At 38.5% G+C, this 18893-nt stretch overlaps 1 protein-coding gene across 7 annotated transcripts in view; it reads left to right on the top strand.

The window, feature by feature from the left end:
* The window catches only part of PSD3 (pleckstrin and Sec7 domain containing 3), a 163103-nt gene extending 152051 nt beyond the window's left edge, over positions 1–11052 (top strand). For all 7 annotated transcript variants that reach the window (XM_026718552.2, XM_087926451.1, XM_087926453.1 and 4 more), the window contains 4 exons: positions 3983–4140; positions 6578–6722; positions 7852–7995; positions 10603–11052. In XM_026718552.2, the coding sequence (XP_026574337.1) occupies positions 3983–4140; positions 6578–6722; positions 7852–7995; positions 10603–10818 (663 nt within the window). In that variant the 3' untranslated portion in view covers positions 10819–11052. The remainder of the gene's footprint in view (positions 1–3982; positions 4141–6577; positions 6723–7851; positions 7996–10602) is intronic.
* The last annotated feature ends 7841 nt before the right edge of the window (positions 11053–18893 follow it).

The following is an 18893-nucleotide window of genomic DNA, read 5'->3' as shown; positions in this document are numbered from 1 at the left end:
TTTGCCCAGCATTACGTCACTAGAGTATATAAATTGTCTTATAAAATGCTATGAAATATAAAAATAATTTAAAAGCCAATAATTTATTATCTCCCTTTTGAACACCTCTGGGCTCAGGATAATTGTTTCTTCTTGGCAAGGTGAAAGGTAATAAAAAGCTAACAGTAGAGTGAGACTAAACTGTTTTGAATTCTTGAGATAGTAGGTTTTTCTCCCCAAAACAGCTGGTACTTTCCAGATGTTTTGGATTATAAGAGCCATTGGTTGCGCAGATTAGTGATAATGGGACTTCAGTTTCCAACACATTACAGTATGGGCTAGCTTAATTTTTTTTTTTTTTTAGAAATTGGAATTGATGTTCATATCCATCCAAATGAAACTGCAGGCAAATGTACTATTACCCTTTGATTAAAATTTGATGGAATTTTATAGCTTCAGGCCCAGGATTCAACTCTAGAGACAATACCTAGGTTCAGAGAATGATACAGTGACAAAAGTAACTGACATTCTAATACACTGATTTTACACACACACACACACACACACACACACACACCAAAGGAATGTTCATATAGTAATGTTGCAGCTCAGTGTCGCAAAATGCCCATAATAATACTTGGGTTTGGTAGATGAAATGTGCTTTGCAGGAATTTCTGGCAGAAGCGCAAAAAAAATAGCAGGGAGCAAAATTTTGATGCTTTTCTCAACTGTGCTCCACGCTGAAGCCTATTCTGTAGTATCCTCTGGCAGTGCTTGAAAATGGAGTCTGTGTCTTCATCTCAATGCTCCTGCCCTCCAGTCTGCATTTTGATCACAAGATTTGGCTGAATGATCCCTGGAATAAGTTTTTACATTATGCCTTGGGTGTGTGAAATATCCTTCGTCTTACCAAACGTAAGAAAAATGGAGTGATGTCTCTTTCGTCTGTCTGAAAATTTAGAGCAAATGTTGGCGCTGATACTTGGCTGCATTCAAAATGATTTTTGCTTTGTGCGTAAAAGAGACTTTCAACCACGCATACATTTTCTGTTTTTCTCTCTCTCTTGTTTAGCATAATCAGATGCCTGCTTGCTTTGAAATTGTCCCCCTATTTTCAGTGAGACTTCAAGATAAATGTATACAGAATTTCTAAGGCTTGTTGAGCAAAATCTTAGGCACTAGTCGCAATTCAGAAATTGTGTTAGAGCTTCTGTGTTTTATTCTAAGGATGAGAAAGCATTCTGTTCCTAGGAACCAAGTTGCTTTGCTCTCCACTTGAGGAAAGCCAGAACTGCTATCTTTTCCAACCTACTACTCTGCCCTCCTATGCATACGATAATCAGAATTCCCAACCATTTGACCTTCTGACCTTTTCTGTTGACTTTTCTTCCCTTCTCCAACACCCCACCTTGAATGCAAATGAAGTGTCAGTTACTAATATTAGTAAAGGATTGGGAAGTAAAAAGCCAAAGGAGTCCCTGCAGATTTTACTTCACTAGTCATTGCTGACTTTAGGGAGTGGTCCTCTTCTGCCTTCCGGTTTGAGTTCCTTCAGCAACAGACAGAAATCTGCGATTCTGTGCGGTTTCAGTCTGGGCTCGCCGCTAGAGCACCCCAAGCCGGCTGGTTTCGGAGGGATTCTGTAAAGGTACATAAGATTGTATTCTTATATTAGTAATAGAAATAACTTTAGAAAATTGGAAACAATGTATAATTAAAATGAGGGATAAAATAGTTAGTGTAATTTAGTGAAATGTTTGTTAATAAAATAAGTGAAATAAAATAAATGAGAAAATTGACATTTTAATTAGTTAATGTTTTATAAAATATAAAGGGAGTGGTCCTCTTCTCTGTTTCAAGGCCACTTAAGCTAGCACTGTCCCAAGACATTTCCTTGATCGTGTGACCAGCATCATGTCATGGAGTGCTTTACCTTCCCTCTGAAGTGGTACCTATTTATCTACTCGCATTTGCATGCTATCAAACTGCTAGGTGGGCAGGAGCTGGAGCGAGGGTGGGAGCTCACCCCGTCGCATGGGGCTTGGATCTCAAACATGGGCTGCTAGCTTTCCAGGTGACAAGCCCAGCATCTTAACTACCACACTGCCCTAGTATAGGATTGTCTTTGCTAAAACAATTGTTGAAAAACAGAATCAATATTACTGCCATTCATAGTTCACTTGCACTTCCAGATAACTTCAGGATCACATATAAAAGTGATGGGCCTCCGGCACCATTCCTGGCTCTATAAAAGAGGCAAGAAAAGGCTTAGGAGCAAAAGAAGTCATATCTTTCACATTTGTTTTCCCTTCTGTACAGTAACTAAAAGCACAGGCACCTGTCTTGGATTGCCTTGGCTGCATTTCTGGCTTGCCCTGTATCTACTAATGGGCATCACTCTATCTGGACAATACATTTACTTGATTCTGTAGGCTTATTTCCAGCCCTTTTGAAAGCATTTCTTCTACTTGCTTTGACTTCTGATTTGCCACCCTCTCTAGATATTTAGCACATCATTCAAATCCATCGCTCAAGCCTGGGGAAATTTTTATTTATCTGGTTACAGATTTTTGACTTGGACTATTCTACAGTGAATTTGCCATGGATCAATGCTGTGTTGAAATGGATTTAATCAACAGCTGACCTGTAACAGCTACACTGAAGACTTTGGATTAATTACTGGCTGCTACTGGAAATATTTTCATGCATCAGTTCTGATTTGGAATTCTGCTGCACATTTTCTATGCCATTTCCTGGCTTTTTTTTTTTGCTCAGAGTTCTCCATGACATTTTATCTGAATGGTCTTTCTGTAATTGAAGATGTCAGCTGTACAGAACATTTGCCAGTTAGATGTAAGGGAGAAAAATTGCCATGGCAAAATGAGGGAGATGCTGGCTTTGTTTTTACACAATAGACCTATGCTAGATACTTCCAGGATATTTCTTATAACTCATCTGAAGGTTTGGAAAGTGGGAGTATATCAACCAATGTGCTGTAGTGGTTAAATGTTGGTTAATGTCATTTAATCACAGAAATTGAGTGGCTAACTTTGAGCCATTCACTCCTACCTTTAGAAAATTGGGAAAAATAGGTATCTCACTTGGAGGGGAGGGGAGGGAAGGGAAGGAAAGGAGAGGAGAGGAGAGGAAAGGAAAGGAAAGGAAAGGAAAGGAAAGGAAAGGAAAGGAAAGGAAAGGAAAGGAAAGGAAAGGAAAGGAAAGGAAAGGAAAGGAAAGTTTTCTAAGTAGCATCATTTCATTAGTTTCTTTTAATGATTTAATTGAAGTTTTAGTAGTGTTCCATGCAGGTGTGTTCTATTTAAAGTAAGTGTATTCCAATTTGTACATTTATTGGAAGCAATGAGATGTGGTGATTAGTTACAATGAGGTGTGGTGGCAGTAGAGGAGGAGTGGAGAGATCAGAGATTAATCCACCCTCAGTCATTCAATGAAACTCATTGAATGACTGTACTAGTTGCTCTTGATCAACCCAACCTACCTCACAAGGTTGCAGTTGCAAGGACAAATAGGAAGAAACACTATATATGCTATCTTGAGTTCTTATTCAAAAGGAAGGATATAAATCTAATAAAAATAGCATACATGAAACTTGTCTCAACAGATTTCTATATTAGATTGTAAGTTAAAGGAAAGAATACGCGTTCATTCACATATCTATAACTTAGATGTACTGATTTTTTAATCATTTTTTTCTCTGCTGAATGTATTCTTCTGTGCACTCCTGTGGGTATATATTAGGCTTTCCGCTTTGGATACGTTTAATAAAACTGAATGGGATAATTTCATGTTGTAATGCAAGATAAGTTACTTTCTCACCTATCCCTCATTTGCAGTAAACATGTATAGGATTGTGACAACATGCTCTTACCTTTGGCACTTCTGGTGGTTGTTTACAAAGCAGTTTGAGGTCTTGTCTGCTGTTTGATTGCCTCTAGGGATTAAAAAAATGGAAAAAATAAATTTACCCTTTTAATTTCTGCAGGACGAATTCAAACCAGAGAAGGCTTTATCAGAGGATGACCTTAAGAATGCCGTCAGCGTGCACCATGCGCTAGCATCAAAGGCAACTGACTATGAGAAAAAGCCAAATGTCCTGAAACTGAAGACAGCTGACTGGAGAGTGTTGCTTTTTCAAGCTCAGTAGGTTTCAGTTTGGTTGCTTGCACCGCGTGGTCCATGAAAAAAATAATAATCTTAGAACTTTGGGTGCCTTTCCAAAGACTTGTTTCAAGTTCCCCCGCCTCCCTTTTTCAAAACTATGTTTTCCAGTTCTGAGTATAAATTATAACACAAGGACTGCAGACTCCCTAAGTCAGGGGTCTTCAAACTTGACAGCTTTAAGACTTGTGGGCTTCAACTTCCAGAATTCCTGCTCCAGTCATGTTAGCTCAGGAATTCTGGGAGTTGAAGCCCACAAGTCTTAAACTTGCCAAGTTTGAAGACCCTTGCCCTAAGTAAATATTGTACTGAAGCTATTGATAGTCCATCCTTTAGCTATAAAACAGTGTGCAGCTCAATAGAGGTTTCCATTGCCAGTCAGGTGGCCTATGACAATTCACCATGGCTAACTTGCCACGGCCAACTCACTATGGACAACTAGCTACAGCCATCTCACCACAGGACAATTTGTTGTGGGACAAGAGTTAACATTAATATCAAAGAAACAGTGGGAGAAAATCGTTAAAGAAAGGATGCAAAAGGATGGATAAAACGAAATCTGGATGACAAAAAATAAAATTATTTTTAATTTTATTTTAAATATTTTTAAATAATTAAATTGAATTTTTAAATTATTCCATGACGCGTTGTGGTGAACTGGCCATGGCGAGTTGTCCTGTAAGCAAGTTGGCCATGGCAAGTTGGCCATGGCAGGTTGACTGCAGCAAGTTGTCCCATTCAGAATCAGTCAACCCAAGTAGGAGAATTATTCAGTAGTTGCAATGCTATCTTGGCCTTAAATCTGTATTGCAGGTCTACTATAATGTATACAAAGGTGGGGGAAAAATAGCACACCTTCCTATATGTGGTAATATATAACATGCAGCTTTTAAGCCTACCTTAACAATCAAAGTTAAGGTGAGGACATGGTGCTTAAAGTGATATCTAAAAAAAAAAGAACCCTTTTAATCATTTAAACTTTGGAGGAAAAAAGCTACAAAAGAGACATGCACGTGACTTTTGTAACTGCTGCAATGCAGATATTTTTTCTATTGTGTAGAGACATGGATTAGATTTAAGTCAAAGCTATAGGGGTGTGTTTTGCAGATCACTGAAATGCATCAAAACATTTAGGGAAGGCCGATGTAGACCTTTATCCACCTTGCTAGTGGAGAAACTAGAAATGTAAATAACAAGGTTAAAATTAAATTTTGGGTTGGGGTTAATTATACAGTTTAAATTGTCATAATGGTTACTTGTGGTTGGAAAGAAGAAAGGGAGGGGCAATATCCTTAGATCTCTTAAGTGGACTTTAGAAAATATTTGTAGTTCAAGATTGGTGCTCCCTGAGCTTGGTTGTTTTCTTGCAGACTTTTCATTACTCAAACTGCGCACTGATAATTTACCTAGCTTGAGTCATAAAATGCCTGCAAGAAAACAGCCAGTCTCAGGGAGCACTAAAGACCCCTCATAAGTGGACTTTGATGTTATTAATTAAATTCCTTGTGTGTCCAATCATACTTGGCCAATAAAGGATTCTATTCTATTCTATTCTATTCTATTCTATTCTATTCTATTCTATTCTACCCTACCCTATCCTATCAGAAGTCTAGGTTTGGGGATATGAGGCATTTAATGAACTATAGGGATGACTCCAGAAAAGGCTCTGCTTGCCATGGTCCTTCATCATATTTTAGAGTATCTGCAGGGTTTGATTAAAATATATCAAATTGGCAGCTGTGATGGTGTGATCAAAATTCTGCCTGAGTACATGAAAAACAGGGAAAGTTTTGGTCAGTTCTTGATGGCCACCATCTTGATGTTTTTAATCATACCCTGCAGACACCTTGCCTACTTGGTTGACTCCATCTTAAGGTTGTTACTGTCTTCTGACGCTTAATGGGAAAGCACTCATTACAAGTAGTCTGCATTTAGCAACGGCCTTCTTTAATGACCATTTGCAGTTGCAGCGGTGACGAAAAAAGTAACTTAACAGCCAGTCCTCACATTCATGACCTTTGCAGGTCTGTAAAGCAAAGCAAAGCTGAAGTAAGGTCAAAAAATTGTGATGTTTCTCTTCACAAAGTGCTTTGCTCAAGTTGCTGGTTCCAGTTGTGGCTGCTAAAAAAAGATTATATGAATTATGCAAGAAAAAATTATTGTTGAACCAAAGATGGAAGGAAACAAGAAAAATATGGCGATGAAACACAGATGAATGGAATTTTCCTAAACATGGCTTGCACACAGGGACAACTCCTGCATTGCGTTGCTGCAAGAGAAACTTATTCTGATGCAAGAATATATAAGAGTGGCTTAAACTAGCCATTCTTATTATGCCAGTGCAAATATCAAAGAAAATGTGCAAGCCTTATGCCTGAGGCCAGCCAGAGTCACTGATTAATCTGTCTTTCTTCCACAGGAGCCCTGAAGAAATGGAGTCCTGGATCAATAAGATCAATTCGGTGGCAGCCATTTTTTCTGCCCCACCGTTTCCAGCTGCAATTGGATCCCAGAAGAAATTCAGCCGCCCTCTCTTACCTGCCTCCACGACCAAATTATCTCAGGTGATTGGGTTTTTTTCTGTTTCTGTTTCTCCCTCTCCTTACAGCTTGCACAAACAGGGCTTCTAGTATTATTCTCCCTTGCAATCATTCTCAAATAATTGTGCGCGTATGAGCACTTGATTCATTAGTCCTGACACCGAACATAGTGTGGTGGTTCGCTATATAATTTCCAACTCAGCTGTGTACATAGCTGTTCTTTCTAGGCTGGCAGAATGGGAAATAATAATAGCACCAGCCAATAGAGAGAATTCTTCTTTGACTCATGATATGACTACAAGTTATGTACAGGTAGTCCTTGGGTTATGACTGTTATGCAGCCTGCCCATCCTGGTCGCAATTCATGATGGTCATAAATCAGGTAACCCATTTGACTGACCTGATCTTATAATCCTTTTTGGGTGGTTGTTAAACTCCATAGTTGTAAATAACAATAGCACTTAGACTTATATACCGCTTTATAGTGCTTTGCAGCCCTCCCTAAGCAGTTTACAGAGTCAGCCTATTGCCCCCCACAATCTGGGTCCTCATTTTACCCACCTCAGAAGGATGGAAGGCTGAGTCAACCTTGAGCTTGGTGAGATTTGATCTGCCAAATTGCAGGTAGCTGGCGGTCAGCAGAAGTTGCCTGCAGTACTGCACTCTACCACTGCGCCACCGTGGTTCTTAAAGCTAACCAATGGCTTGCTATGGGCCGATTTTGTTGAAAACCATCATAAAACATGATCATATGATTGTGGGGCACTGTAAATGGCCGTAAATGCAGCCTTAATGCTGAGTGAAGTGCAGTCATGCAATCACTTAGGAGGAGGGGCAACTGCTCAAACTTTGGATCTAGGTTGAAAGTACCACCAAGGGAGGTTTCTTGTAAAGGTGAACAGTCACTAAGCAACTGGTTGTAAGTTGCGGGCTACCTGTACAAATTTAGGCCACAAGATGGATCTTTCTCAAATTTTGTTTAGAAAATTCTCGTCAATTTGAACAAAATCCATGTAATATTTGAATTGCTGGTTTAGGAACCTGGAATAGTTGAATTCCGGATTTAGGAACTGAACACTCCTAAAACAAGTTTTTAAATCATTTAACTAAGTGCACTAGAGGTTCATTCTAAACCATGTAATTGCCTCTGCAGGATGACCAGCTAAAATCCCACGAGAGCAAACTGAAGCAGGTCTCTACTGAACTAGCCGAACATCGTTCCTATCCACCGGATAAGAAACTGAAGGGCAAGGAGATTGAAGACTATAAGTTGAAAGACCATTATTTGGAATTTGAGGTATGTGGCAGTCAACTAAGACTGGTCCCTATTTTAAAGGTAGTCATTGTAGAGATCATAGCACTTCAGCAAGTGAGTAGTGAGAGTTTATCTCCACTGAAAGTTTTTAACGCTATAATTAAAATGCAGGGAACATTGCTATATGTTTTAATTAAAAAGGTCTCGATGGGAGAGAATTATCCTGTTGATGTCTATATATTACTTAGACCCTCATGTCTGTTCCATTGTTTGTAACCCTCAGTTGGGAAAAGCACTGGATCATAGGACAACATTTTTGAATCAATTTACCTTAAATGGGTTAACTTATAGATTTGCAACCAAAATCTAGGATCTATGACTCTCATGAGATTAACATTTGGCAAAGTTGTGGCTGCTTCATTGCTGCTGTGCAGCTGCAGTCAGCTGCAGTTATGTGATTGTCATTTCCAGTGCTCCAAGCCAGCTTCCTACAAAGAAAGTCAGTGGGGAAACCAGCAGATGAAGTTAAAAGTTGCTCCCATTCTCACTGGGGGACTTTTGACCACTGTTTTTTTTTTTTTAGGTAAGCAAATATATCTGTAACAACAACCCAACAGAGTACAAGTTGACTAGTAAAGCAAAAATGTAGGATGGTGGATCAGATGTGTATTTGCTTTGTTTTGAGCTAGGCTGTCAGTTTTTGAAGAATCAGTCTGTAATAATTTAGGAAGAGGATGATGTTTTCATGTTATTGTTCCCTTTTTAATTCTGATTGTCTGTCTTCATTTGATACTGGCATTTCCTCCATTCTTTATAGTTGTGCAGGTAGCTTCTTGACTGACTTATTTAAATTACCAGGAACTATCTGCATGTCACTAGGGATGGAACAACAGTAGTGGATGCCCTATCTAGATGGCAGTGACAGGTCCAACAAGCCTGACTACTATAAGGAATATAGTTTAAATTCTGGAGTCGAACTAAATTATTGCCAGCACTATTTCATACTTTTCTAGAGCCAAGTCTTAACGTTGCCAAGTTTGGAGATCTCTGCTATACAACAATCAGCATTCCTGGCACCATTTCCTCTCTGTTCAATTCTCTAGCATATTCATTATCTGATGAAGCATAATCAGTTCAAAATGCTATCAGCATTCATCTCTGTAGTTCGGTATTGTTGAGTGACATGCTTATAATAATTATTTGTCTTTTCACCATTGCTGAAAGTATCAATACTAAGCGCATGACTATTTCATTTAACTGTCAAATTGATTTTTTAAAAAAATAATCCGTCTCTTCCAAGGCTTTCGAAAGCTCACCCACAACCATTGCTTCTTCTGTTGCGTTCTTTTAAAGAGGCCTTGAAATCATCTTGTATTTGTATAGCAATGCTTAGCTGAGTCATGTTTTGAAATAAGAGAAAGCCTTTTTTGTTCTTCATCGGGGAAGACAATTTTAACAATAGACTTTCCTTTAAAGAATGTTTGGTAGAACTTCATCAACATTTGTCACGATTCATTGGAAAGGGTCAGAATGCATGTCATTAAATAAGCAATCCTGGAAATTCTAGAAATTGCATTTTGCACCCCTTAAAAGCCCTTTTCTGAATTCTGATTAATCACCACTAGTGTATTTGAGTTCATCACAGCACCACTGAGTGATGTTGCAGATGAAACTGCCTCATACAGAGGAGTTGTGGTTTTCTAGAGAGTGAACAAATTCAGCAGTTGGGATTTTCAAAAATATGTTAAATCTTCCTTTACAGTTTACACTTTGTATTTGGTCCCTGGTGGACTCAGAAATTTGTGGCAGTGAAGTCTGTCTAGCTGAAGACCAGCAACAGTATATTTTACAAAGTTCAATTCTATAATGATTATTTTGACATAAAACTGAATATTCATAATCTGTATGGAAAGATGAGAACTGAGTAGGTGCACAATTAAAGTTCTGAATTTTATATGTAAATGTGGATCCATTTGCCACTGCAGATTTTTCTACTTCACATACTGATCAGGGCATAAAATGAGAGGTATTCCATTGTTTTCAGAAAGCCTTCAAGTTGGGATAAAGGGGGAAGTATAGGAAAGGACAAGGTGAGGCCACAATAAGGATCCTTCTTAAGTGTCTTTAGCCAGCCTAAGCCTTGTGGGTAGACTGAAGATAGCAATAGCAATAGCACTTAGACTAATACATCACTTCACAGTGCCTTACAGCCTTCTTTAGGTGATTTACAGTCAGCATATTGCCCCCAACAACCTGCATCCTCATTTTACCGACTTCGAAAGAATGGAAGGCTGAGTCAACCTTGAACCGGTGAAAATTGAACTGCCGAATTGCTGGAAGTCAGCAGTCAGCAGAATTCGCCTGGAATACTGCATTCTAACCACTGCACACTCTGAAATCCACTACTTTAGACAAGATTCCTTGTGTGTTCTTTCAAAATACAACATTCAAAGAAAGAACCAACACATGTCCTTCAGTTTTCAGTTTACAAGGCATTTAAGTATTACTTCTGGATGCCCTTGTCACACACTAGCTAATATTGCTCTGCTGGTTTACTTGCTGTGTGTCCAATTTCCCAGGACTGATTTCTACACACGTCATAGACGTGATACTATAGACTGAGTCTTTTCTTTCTTTCTTTTTTTCCAGAAAGCCCGTTATGAAATCTATGTGTCTCTTCTCAAAGATGGAGCAGGAAAGGAGTTGCTGAGTACCAGTGAGATTGATGGTCCTGGACTGAAGAAATGCCACTCCAGTCCTTCATTAAATCAGGAGTCTCCTGTTAGTGCCAAAGTGAAGCGTAACGTCTCTGAGAGGAAGGACTATCGACCAGAAACTCCCAGCATCAAGCAGAAGGTTACTTAAGGAAACCAAGGCAGGCTGGAGGATCATGCACCACTCTCTCTTTGATAACCTGTCCTTTGCGAAACAAACAAAAATTAACACATCTGCCTGAATGGGTGTTAGTGACATTTTTCAGTTGTAAATTTTGTTGTTTCTGTACAGGTTGTTGGAAATGTTTTGGCTTCTAACTTGCATTTGCCTAGTTAAGTTATCACAGAGCAATTGATCCAGTCCTTTTAAAAAAAAATAAGAAAAGAAGGGGAAAAAAATTGGAATAGGACAAGAGAGATTTCATGGTGTATTTATCTCTCTGTCATACCTTGGTCTTCTTTTGTTGGCTTCCAATTTTCATCTGAACTGCTGCTGCTGCTGTTCAGCCGTGTGTGGGAATGATGAGACAAGTGGAGGCTTATCAACTTGTTAAGCCTTGTCAGCGGATAAGCTAAGATGTAAAAGAGACTGGGTAAAAAATGTTCAAATGTTGCCAAGCTCGGTAACAACACATTATTGGAAGATATGCCAGTAACTAGATTATTGAGTGATCAGTCATTGTGATCTCTGAGTCCAAACTTTACAAGTTACCAAGTTAATGTTTTGGATGTAGAAACAGATGAAGACCTTCGGTGAATAGAAATGATTTCAACTGAAACAGGTCTTATTTTTTCATGTTCCTGGGTGGAAACTTTCTACTATAATCTCCTCTGTTTTATCTGCACATAGTGCTATCCTAATGATTCTCAACAGCAAATAATCATATATTCTTTGTACTGATAGTAGTAGCATATAATGTTTTTGTTCAATTGGCATTATGATCCTCCTTCAGATGTTTAAGTATTTTCAGGCACTTTATAAACTAGTTGATCAAAATCTGGTACCAATCCAGTCCCCATTTGCTAACCAAGAGGTGCCCTGTGCTATAGAATTACCTAACAGAGATGTCTGTCTATCCCCATATCCATACTGTATTTCTTGATGTTTTTTTTTTAAAAAAATGGCCCGAAAAAACTCTTTTATTATTACAGTTCCTAGAGTGGTCTCATTTCCATTGCAGAAGAGGACATTACATCTGACTCTTTCCTGGGGATGAAAAACATCCTGCAATGCAAATCAAGGAGAAAAGAAATAATCAGAACAATGGGGGTTTAAGTTATAATCAGGAGCCTTGGATAAAAGGCTTTCTGGGGAATAATATGGCAGCTCGAAGATAAGAACACATGTTCTAGCAGGGCATTATTTTCTAGGCAGGGTTTGTACATTTCTTTGCCCACTTTTTGAAGAGGATAGATTGTGTTAAAAAAAGACCCATCCCTTAGGCTCTACCAGGCTGGGAGATAGGAAAACGACATGTGAAAAGCTCTGAATTAGGCTCCTAAATTGAGAATACTAAATAAAAGCTGTCGGTAATCATGGCATTCTTTATAAGTGCAATTAAGGTATTGTTCTACTTCAGTACTGGTAACTTGCAGCTCTTTAGATGCCACAAATATTACAGTCATCAATCACTATTAGACCTGCTACACCTGCTAAATAACTTACATATCAAAGTTCTTACCATCTATACCTTCATAAGAAAATTTCTTTCATTTTTCAATCACGATTTATCACTGCATGCCATGAATATAAATCGGTATTTGGGGTACTGTATAAGTTGCTAATGCGTGCCAAAATAGGAAGATTCACAAAGAGTGGCACATAGTTTCAACAACAGTTCAGAAAAGCTAGCAAACTGCCAGCCTTGTTGAAACAAAAAGAGATTGCAGTAAAATGATGGCACCGATTTGCATCTTTTTAAAAAGTGGGAGGGGGTTGTGTTAATTCAATGTATGCTTTGTACTAATGGAATAGAAGGGGGAAAATGAAGCGGGTGTACAAATATTGGTATGGCTGGAGAGAGAGATATGAGAAATGTTAAACGCATGCCTTGAAACAGAGAAATCATTTTTTTTTCTCTACATATGGGTGAGACAGTGATGCTATATTAAGATTGTACATGGCATTTCCGTAGGTAAAGTAGACTAAACTGAATTATTCAAGAGCCTTCCAGGTTGGTTGACTATTAGCCCCCTTGTCTATTGGTTGAGTGTTACCGATGGTGTTGGCAAACTCTAGAATAGCAGGGGTTTTAGATTTGCATTTTGGAATGACTACAGCATGGTAGGAATTATCAGGTGTGTGTAAGGTACTCCTTCCATTAAACTACAGAATTTGTGGTTGGATTCACCCGTTGCACTAAGCTGTGCTTTGTTTTAACCAGACTTTGTTGTACAGACCACAATAGCTAGATTTGCCAGTACAATTAAGCCAAAGTCAAATGAAATTCCCCCTGGCATAAAGCAATGTGTGAATCCATCTTCATAGTGACTCACTGAATATTTGTTCATATAAAGACACACTTTGGAAAAATGACCAGTGGGGAAATGGTGGCTGCTCTTTCTTTCTCTTGCAGATCAGCAAGCTTTGTAAGATTTTGGAGTAACCCATGTGGCAGCCAGGCAGCAGACTATATATACTCCACTCATCTAGTAGAGTCAGTGCCAATGAGTTACATGGACTTTCCGATGTCCTAATATGAGTTTGGTCAAGACTGCATACAAAGATTGGAGAGGGTATTCTTTTTTTCCCTTGAACTCCTAGAGGAAAAGCAGGAAATAAAGCTAACCAATAAATAAATACAGAAGAGCATTCCCTCCAACTGCAAAACCTGTCCTCCCTCCTTAGAATACTAGGTACGTTTCCATTTGTGTGAAGCTGTGGGTTGCTTCGTAGTCTGGATTCAGTCCAGAGATTACTCAGTCAGTTGGAAAATAGGGAGCATGATTTAGGATAAGAGCCCTAGAAGTATAGAAAGAAGAAACCGTCACCCAGCTGGGTCTCTGTGCTCAGAGGGAGAGAGATTGCAATTTTCTCCATAATGCACATAATGGACATGTCAGAATTAACGGTCTGTGTCATGTTTCCATTTTCACTTTCCCTGTCCTCCTTTCACTTTCTAAGAATCAAGTTGTAGTCAAGCCTGTTAGGCTTAATATTAAAAGTACGGTTCTTGAAAGAGGTTCGATAACAGTTGGAAGCTTTCTGCTTTTGTGAGGCTTTCAGAAGACTGAAACAAACCCCAAGATGGCTATTCAAGCCACACAATTAAAAGCTGGAATGGGCTTTATATGCACTCTTGTTCTCCATGTGCACCCCGATGACTGTTGCCTTGGGGAAACAGCAGTGCAGCCAATAGCTGAAATGCTGCAATTCATGAATGTATTTGTGTCTATTTCTTTTCAGAAGCAGAGGGGGATTCCGATTATTTATTACTTCCAAGGTGCCTATGGTGGTGGCAGGCAGAGGGTGTGTTGTAAATTACCAAGACTGCAGTCGGCTCCTCGGTTGCATCCCTGAAATAAGGGGTCAAGCAGGCTTTGGCTTCATTAGGTAGCTCAGTAGTTTTTCTCAGAGGAATAAGTCTGCTTTTACTTCGTGTTTATTTATACGGCAGAACATCAGAGGTTGCACTTGTGAACCTACCTGGAGTGAACATGAAGCTGCCTTTGTGTCGATGTGTTGACTGCAGTCATTGTTGATTAAGCTTCTCCTACAATATAATATGAATCAGCTTTTATATATAAGGTGTTTTTTTCCTGCTCATTTGAAAATTAAGGTGTAGTTACACTTACTTTGCATGAGAGGTATGGGTGCACTGCTGATATGGATGTACATATCTAGACAAGAACGTGCATCAAAAATAGTTGCCTATGCTTTTGTGAAATATGTATATGTATAGGGTTTCCTGCCCAAGGTCCCTTCCAATTCTGTTATTCTATTCTATTTGATATTGATAGGTACGCTTAGGTCTTTTGCGATTAAAAGGTTTTGGCTGGCATCGGATTGGAACTAGGTACTTACATTAACTTTATGCTATATCTCTGTTCTGCTGTTTCCAAGCATTGTTTTCTGTAAGAATTGGCACATTGGCATTCAAATTGGGTGTATAATCTTTACGGTTGTACCATAGTTGTCAGGGTCTATAAGCAAGAAGCTCCTATAGAAGTATATTCACTGGTCTCTGGTTATATTTTTATATGTCAAAGGTTTTCCTAATGTTATGTCACTTTGCTATTGAAGCTTGTGGCAAAATAGCCAAATCTCCTACAACCTTATGGTGTTTGGTTTTTTTTAAACATCCCTAATAACCTCTTTAGTCCCAGAGGTGTTGAAACTTGGGTGGATGAGTATGAATAATTGTACATGATCTAAAAATTGCTCTTGAAATCCTGCAGCTTATATCAGCAATTACAACACCTACAGGAATAGACTTCCAGGCTAAATCCCTTGATATTTAAACTGTTGCCGTGTCTAGAAGCAGCGAGAACAGCTTTCCAGAATACCAATGTCCTCTCGGTCTCCCACCGTGATCTTGCCAGTTGTACAATGTCTTTATTCCTGAGTCTTGCTTTTCGGTTTTGACCGCCAATTCTGTTGTCCCTCCAAAAACTGCATTCCATAAGACAGTGCAGCACTGTGGCCTCTAGAACCAACAGGCATAGCTGATTTCTTTCCTTTTCCTTTCCTTTCTTTTACAAACTTCCAAGCTGAACTCTTCGGTGGTTGATACCCAGCCTATACAGTTATTATTGTAACTCTTTAAACTCCTTGGAAGGGTGCATCACTAAATTAAATTCAGGTAGGCTGAGATTTTCAAAATGGCCCTATTTATTGCACTGAGTCGAGTGTATTTTTTTGAAGGAAAGAAACGAAGAAGCTCTTATTTTAACAGATCCCCCCCCCCCCCCCAATTGGATGCAGTTGCCTGTTATTTTTCTCATATCTTGCCATGTTTATTATTTGGGACCTGTTTTGAGCCAGATTAGAAGTTTTTTTTAAGGGGAATCTCTGGGGATGGTACATTAATTCCATTTAATTTTCAGTTGTACAGTATGTTCCCAGTTCTATTATCTGCAAAACTGCAAGGCATTCATACTCTGTAACAGACTGAGAAGTCTGAAAAATCAGCACTTTAGTGTAGCTATACAGTTTTGAAAGATTTGATCAAGTCTACCATGTAGACTACCTAGAGCTGAGTGATAAGCTATATGTCTTGCATGGAAGGAAGGAGGATTATATTCAGTTCTCAGTATCTTCCAGCTAAAAGGTTTTCGGATTACAAAGCTTGGAAAGAAAAGAATTCCTTGAAATCTGAGGGAGCACATTTGGAAAACATGTTGCAACTACGTGAGGCAATTTTCTAGTTCAGACCATGGCAGAGCTTTGCAATATTAATTCACTGAGCCCAAACTATTTCTGAATCCATTGAAAACTTCTTGCTCATCTCTGGCTTGTATTGATATAGCAATGCAACATTTTCTTTAAATAGCAATTCCTGTTATCTCCAAATCAACATTTACCCACATTGGCTGGGGAGGATCCCAGAAACCTGAACAATGCCAGATCAAAAATTGGGCTTAGTTGAGAAGCCTCACCTAAAATTAAATTAGAAGTAAAACTCACCAAGTATATTTGAATGCAATTATCATATCTGTGTATCTCAACAAATTATTTGTTATTACTGCAGAGGTATAATGTGGCTAAAAACTAATTTGTTTCAATCTTAGCAAAGATGGAACCGATACTTGGTTGTTTTCTAATAAGGCACGGAAGAGATAATGTGGCTTCTTCCACTGGTTCCAGATGAGCTGGCCTCAGTAATAGTTGTGGCGTATATTTACAGTTTTGCTGTGCTTAGTTTATCTTTCTGTCTTGAAGTGACTGAAAATATAGTAACCATCTTTGTTCAGCAGAGTTCTGCATCATCGTTTCCACTCCACGTCTTGTGCAGAGTTTAAGAATCTTGCACATTTGTTTTCCATCATTTGTATCACTTGAAGAAGTAGCGTGGCTGACATTTGCAGCAGCTCTGAGGCTGAGTTTATATCTGTCATTTTTAACAAATTAGATTTGCCTCTAGATGGTCTCTCTGCACCATTCTTCTATGATTATTTACATAAACACCTGTGGTACATTTCTCTGTAAAATCTGATTTTGTGTGTGTGTGTGTGTATAATATATATATATATATATATATATATATATATATATATATATATATATATATATATATATATATATATATATATATATATATAATATTTGTTCTTCTTAAGAGCTTAAAGAAGCTTTACGTGGTAAAAAACCAGCAGAAGTAGAACATGCTAGCAGAGGTAGAACATATAAATCCATCAGGCCAATGTAGAAGTGCTCTAGTTTACCCCATTTCCCTGAAAGTGTAAAAGAGAATTAGCAGGGAATGTGTGCTGTATTTTTGCTTCTTTACACCTATGGCACTTTATTTTGTCCACTGGAATTAAAGGACAAGTCTGTACTAGGCCAGATGCAAGTTGTTCTGTTTCTTGAAAGACCAAACCTTGCGAAAGCTTCACTATAGAGCAGAGTCTCAGAAAAGGCATCTCATTTTATTTTACCTCATATCGGCCTGGAAGATTGGTCAAGATTTTAAGTGCAAGGAAAATATCCTCTGTTTTTATTATGTTGATTTTTCTGAGACCTGTTCAATAGAATTAAAATGGAAGAGATATCACTACAATATTTCCCACATTGAGAGACGGTACATTTTGAAAAGGGAGAGGGGTTGCTTACCTCCAGGGGCTTTTTGATGCTCAAACACGGAAAGCAAGGCATATCTTATTTTTAAAAAAGCAATGAGATGGGTGGTCCTAAATCAGTGTTCTTCAAACTGGGCCTCTTTGCATCATGTAGTTAAAAAGCAACGTATAGCTTTTTAAAAAAAGTTAATTGTGGCAAGTGTGAAGAAGGATTATGGGCAGCCATTTGATCCCCTGCCTGTGATTTGAATGCCTGAGGTTCCATTCCTCCCACTGCTAGCAACAATTGGTATACCATACTTGAAGCTGAAGCCTTTAACAATTTCATATGCAGTTACTGCCATCAAAATGATTTGTCCTTACTGCATTGGTACAAGTTTATATAATGTGATATTTCTGGGAAATGGAAGTTGAGCAGACATAATTCAAGACAATTATTAGAGGGAGCCAGGAGGTATCAAAATATTGGTTGAAATTCCTTGCTCAAAACATATCTTTAAATTCTTTCCACGAGTAATTGCCTCTCTATGTCCCTATGTAAAACCCAAGCAACAATTGTCCTCAGACTGTAGCTTATGCTTATTTTGATTCCTTTCCCTCAAGTGGAGCCTTTAGCAAACCAAAACTCAAAAATGAATTACCCAAGTCTCCATCAGCTGACCTACCAACTACTCTTCCCGTAAATGTTGATATTCCCCAATTGTCCACTGGGCAACTGAACTGTTGACCAGACTCTTCCGAAATACAGAGTGGATTATGTTCTGCCAAGCAAAAGTCAGAAGTGAGCATCTGGGGGAAGAGGAAGGACCTTGACTAAGAATCTTAATCACTCCCCATGGGAACATAAAGAGGCAAACCAAAACCCAAGGATCCCAAACCCAAGGATTATTTTCATACAGTAAATACACTCCCGTTTTTGGACTAGAGGAAAATATATAGTCCAGTCTGAAAGGCATCAGGTTGGGATAGGCTGCGCTGTCAAGTTATCACAGAATTTCCCTTGAAATCATTATGCCCTTTTTTCAGGTACTGCAAAGGCAATTTCACATTAAATGAAGGCACTTAGAGAGCTCCTCCACTATATGGAAGAAGGACTCTCACTTATGTGGATATTGTTTTTATATATCATTGAAATAATATTTTTGAGATTAAGTTTACATTTGTTTTTATTTTCTTCTGTACATACAGTAAATACATTTTCCTGTTTTACCATTGCTAGAGTTAACCCTCTACAGTCTGCGGACAATTTGCTAGAAAAGCTGTGAGATACTATACTCTCTTCTCATCCCCTTTTGTGTGTGTTCATATTCATAATGATTACTATCTTTTTAATAAGTTGACATAACGTTCTTTTGGCACAACAAAGCCTAAAGTCTTCTGAATGGATTTTTATGTTTCTGACAATGGACAAACCAGTGAAGGATTTCACATATGTATATGATATATGTATATGTAAAAAAAATAGAAAAGAAATAAACCAAATGTATT

This window comes from Pseudonaja textilis, chromosome 2 (assembly GCF_049901715.1).
Source record: "Pseudonaja textilis isolate UNSWEBS1 chromosome 2, rPseTex1.2, whole genome shotgun sequence".
NCBI classification, from domain to species: Eukaryota; Metazoa; Chordata; class Lepidosauria; order Squamata; family Elapidae; genus Pseudonaja; species Pseudonaja textilis.
The sequence above is the reverse complement of the archived record's forward strand: the minus strand, read 5'-3'. Positions and strand labels throughout refer to the sequence as shown.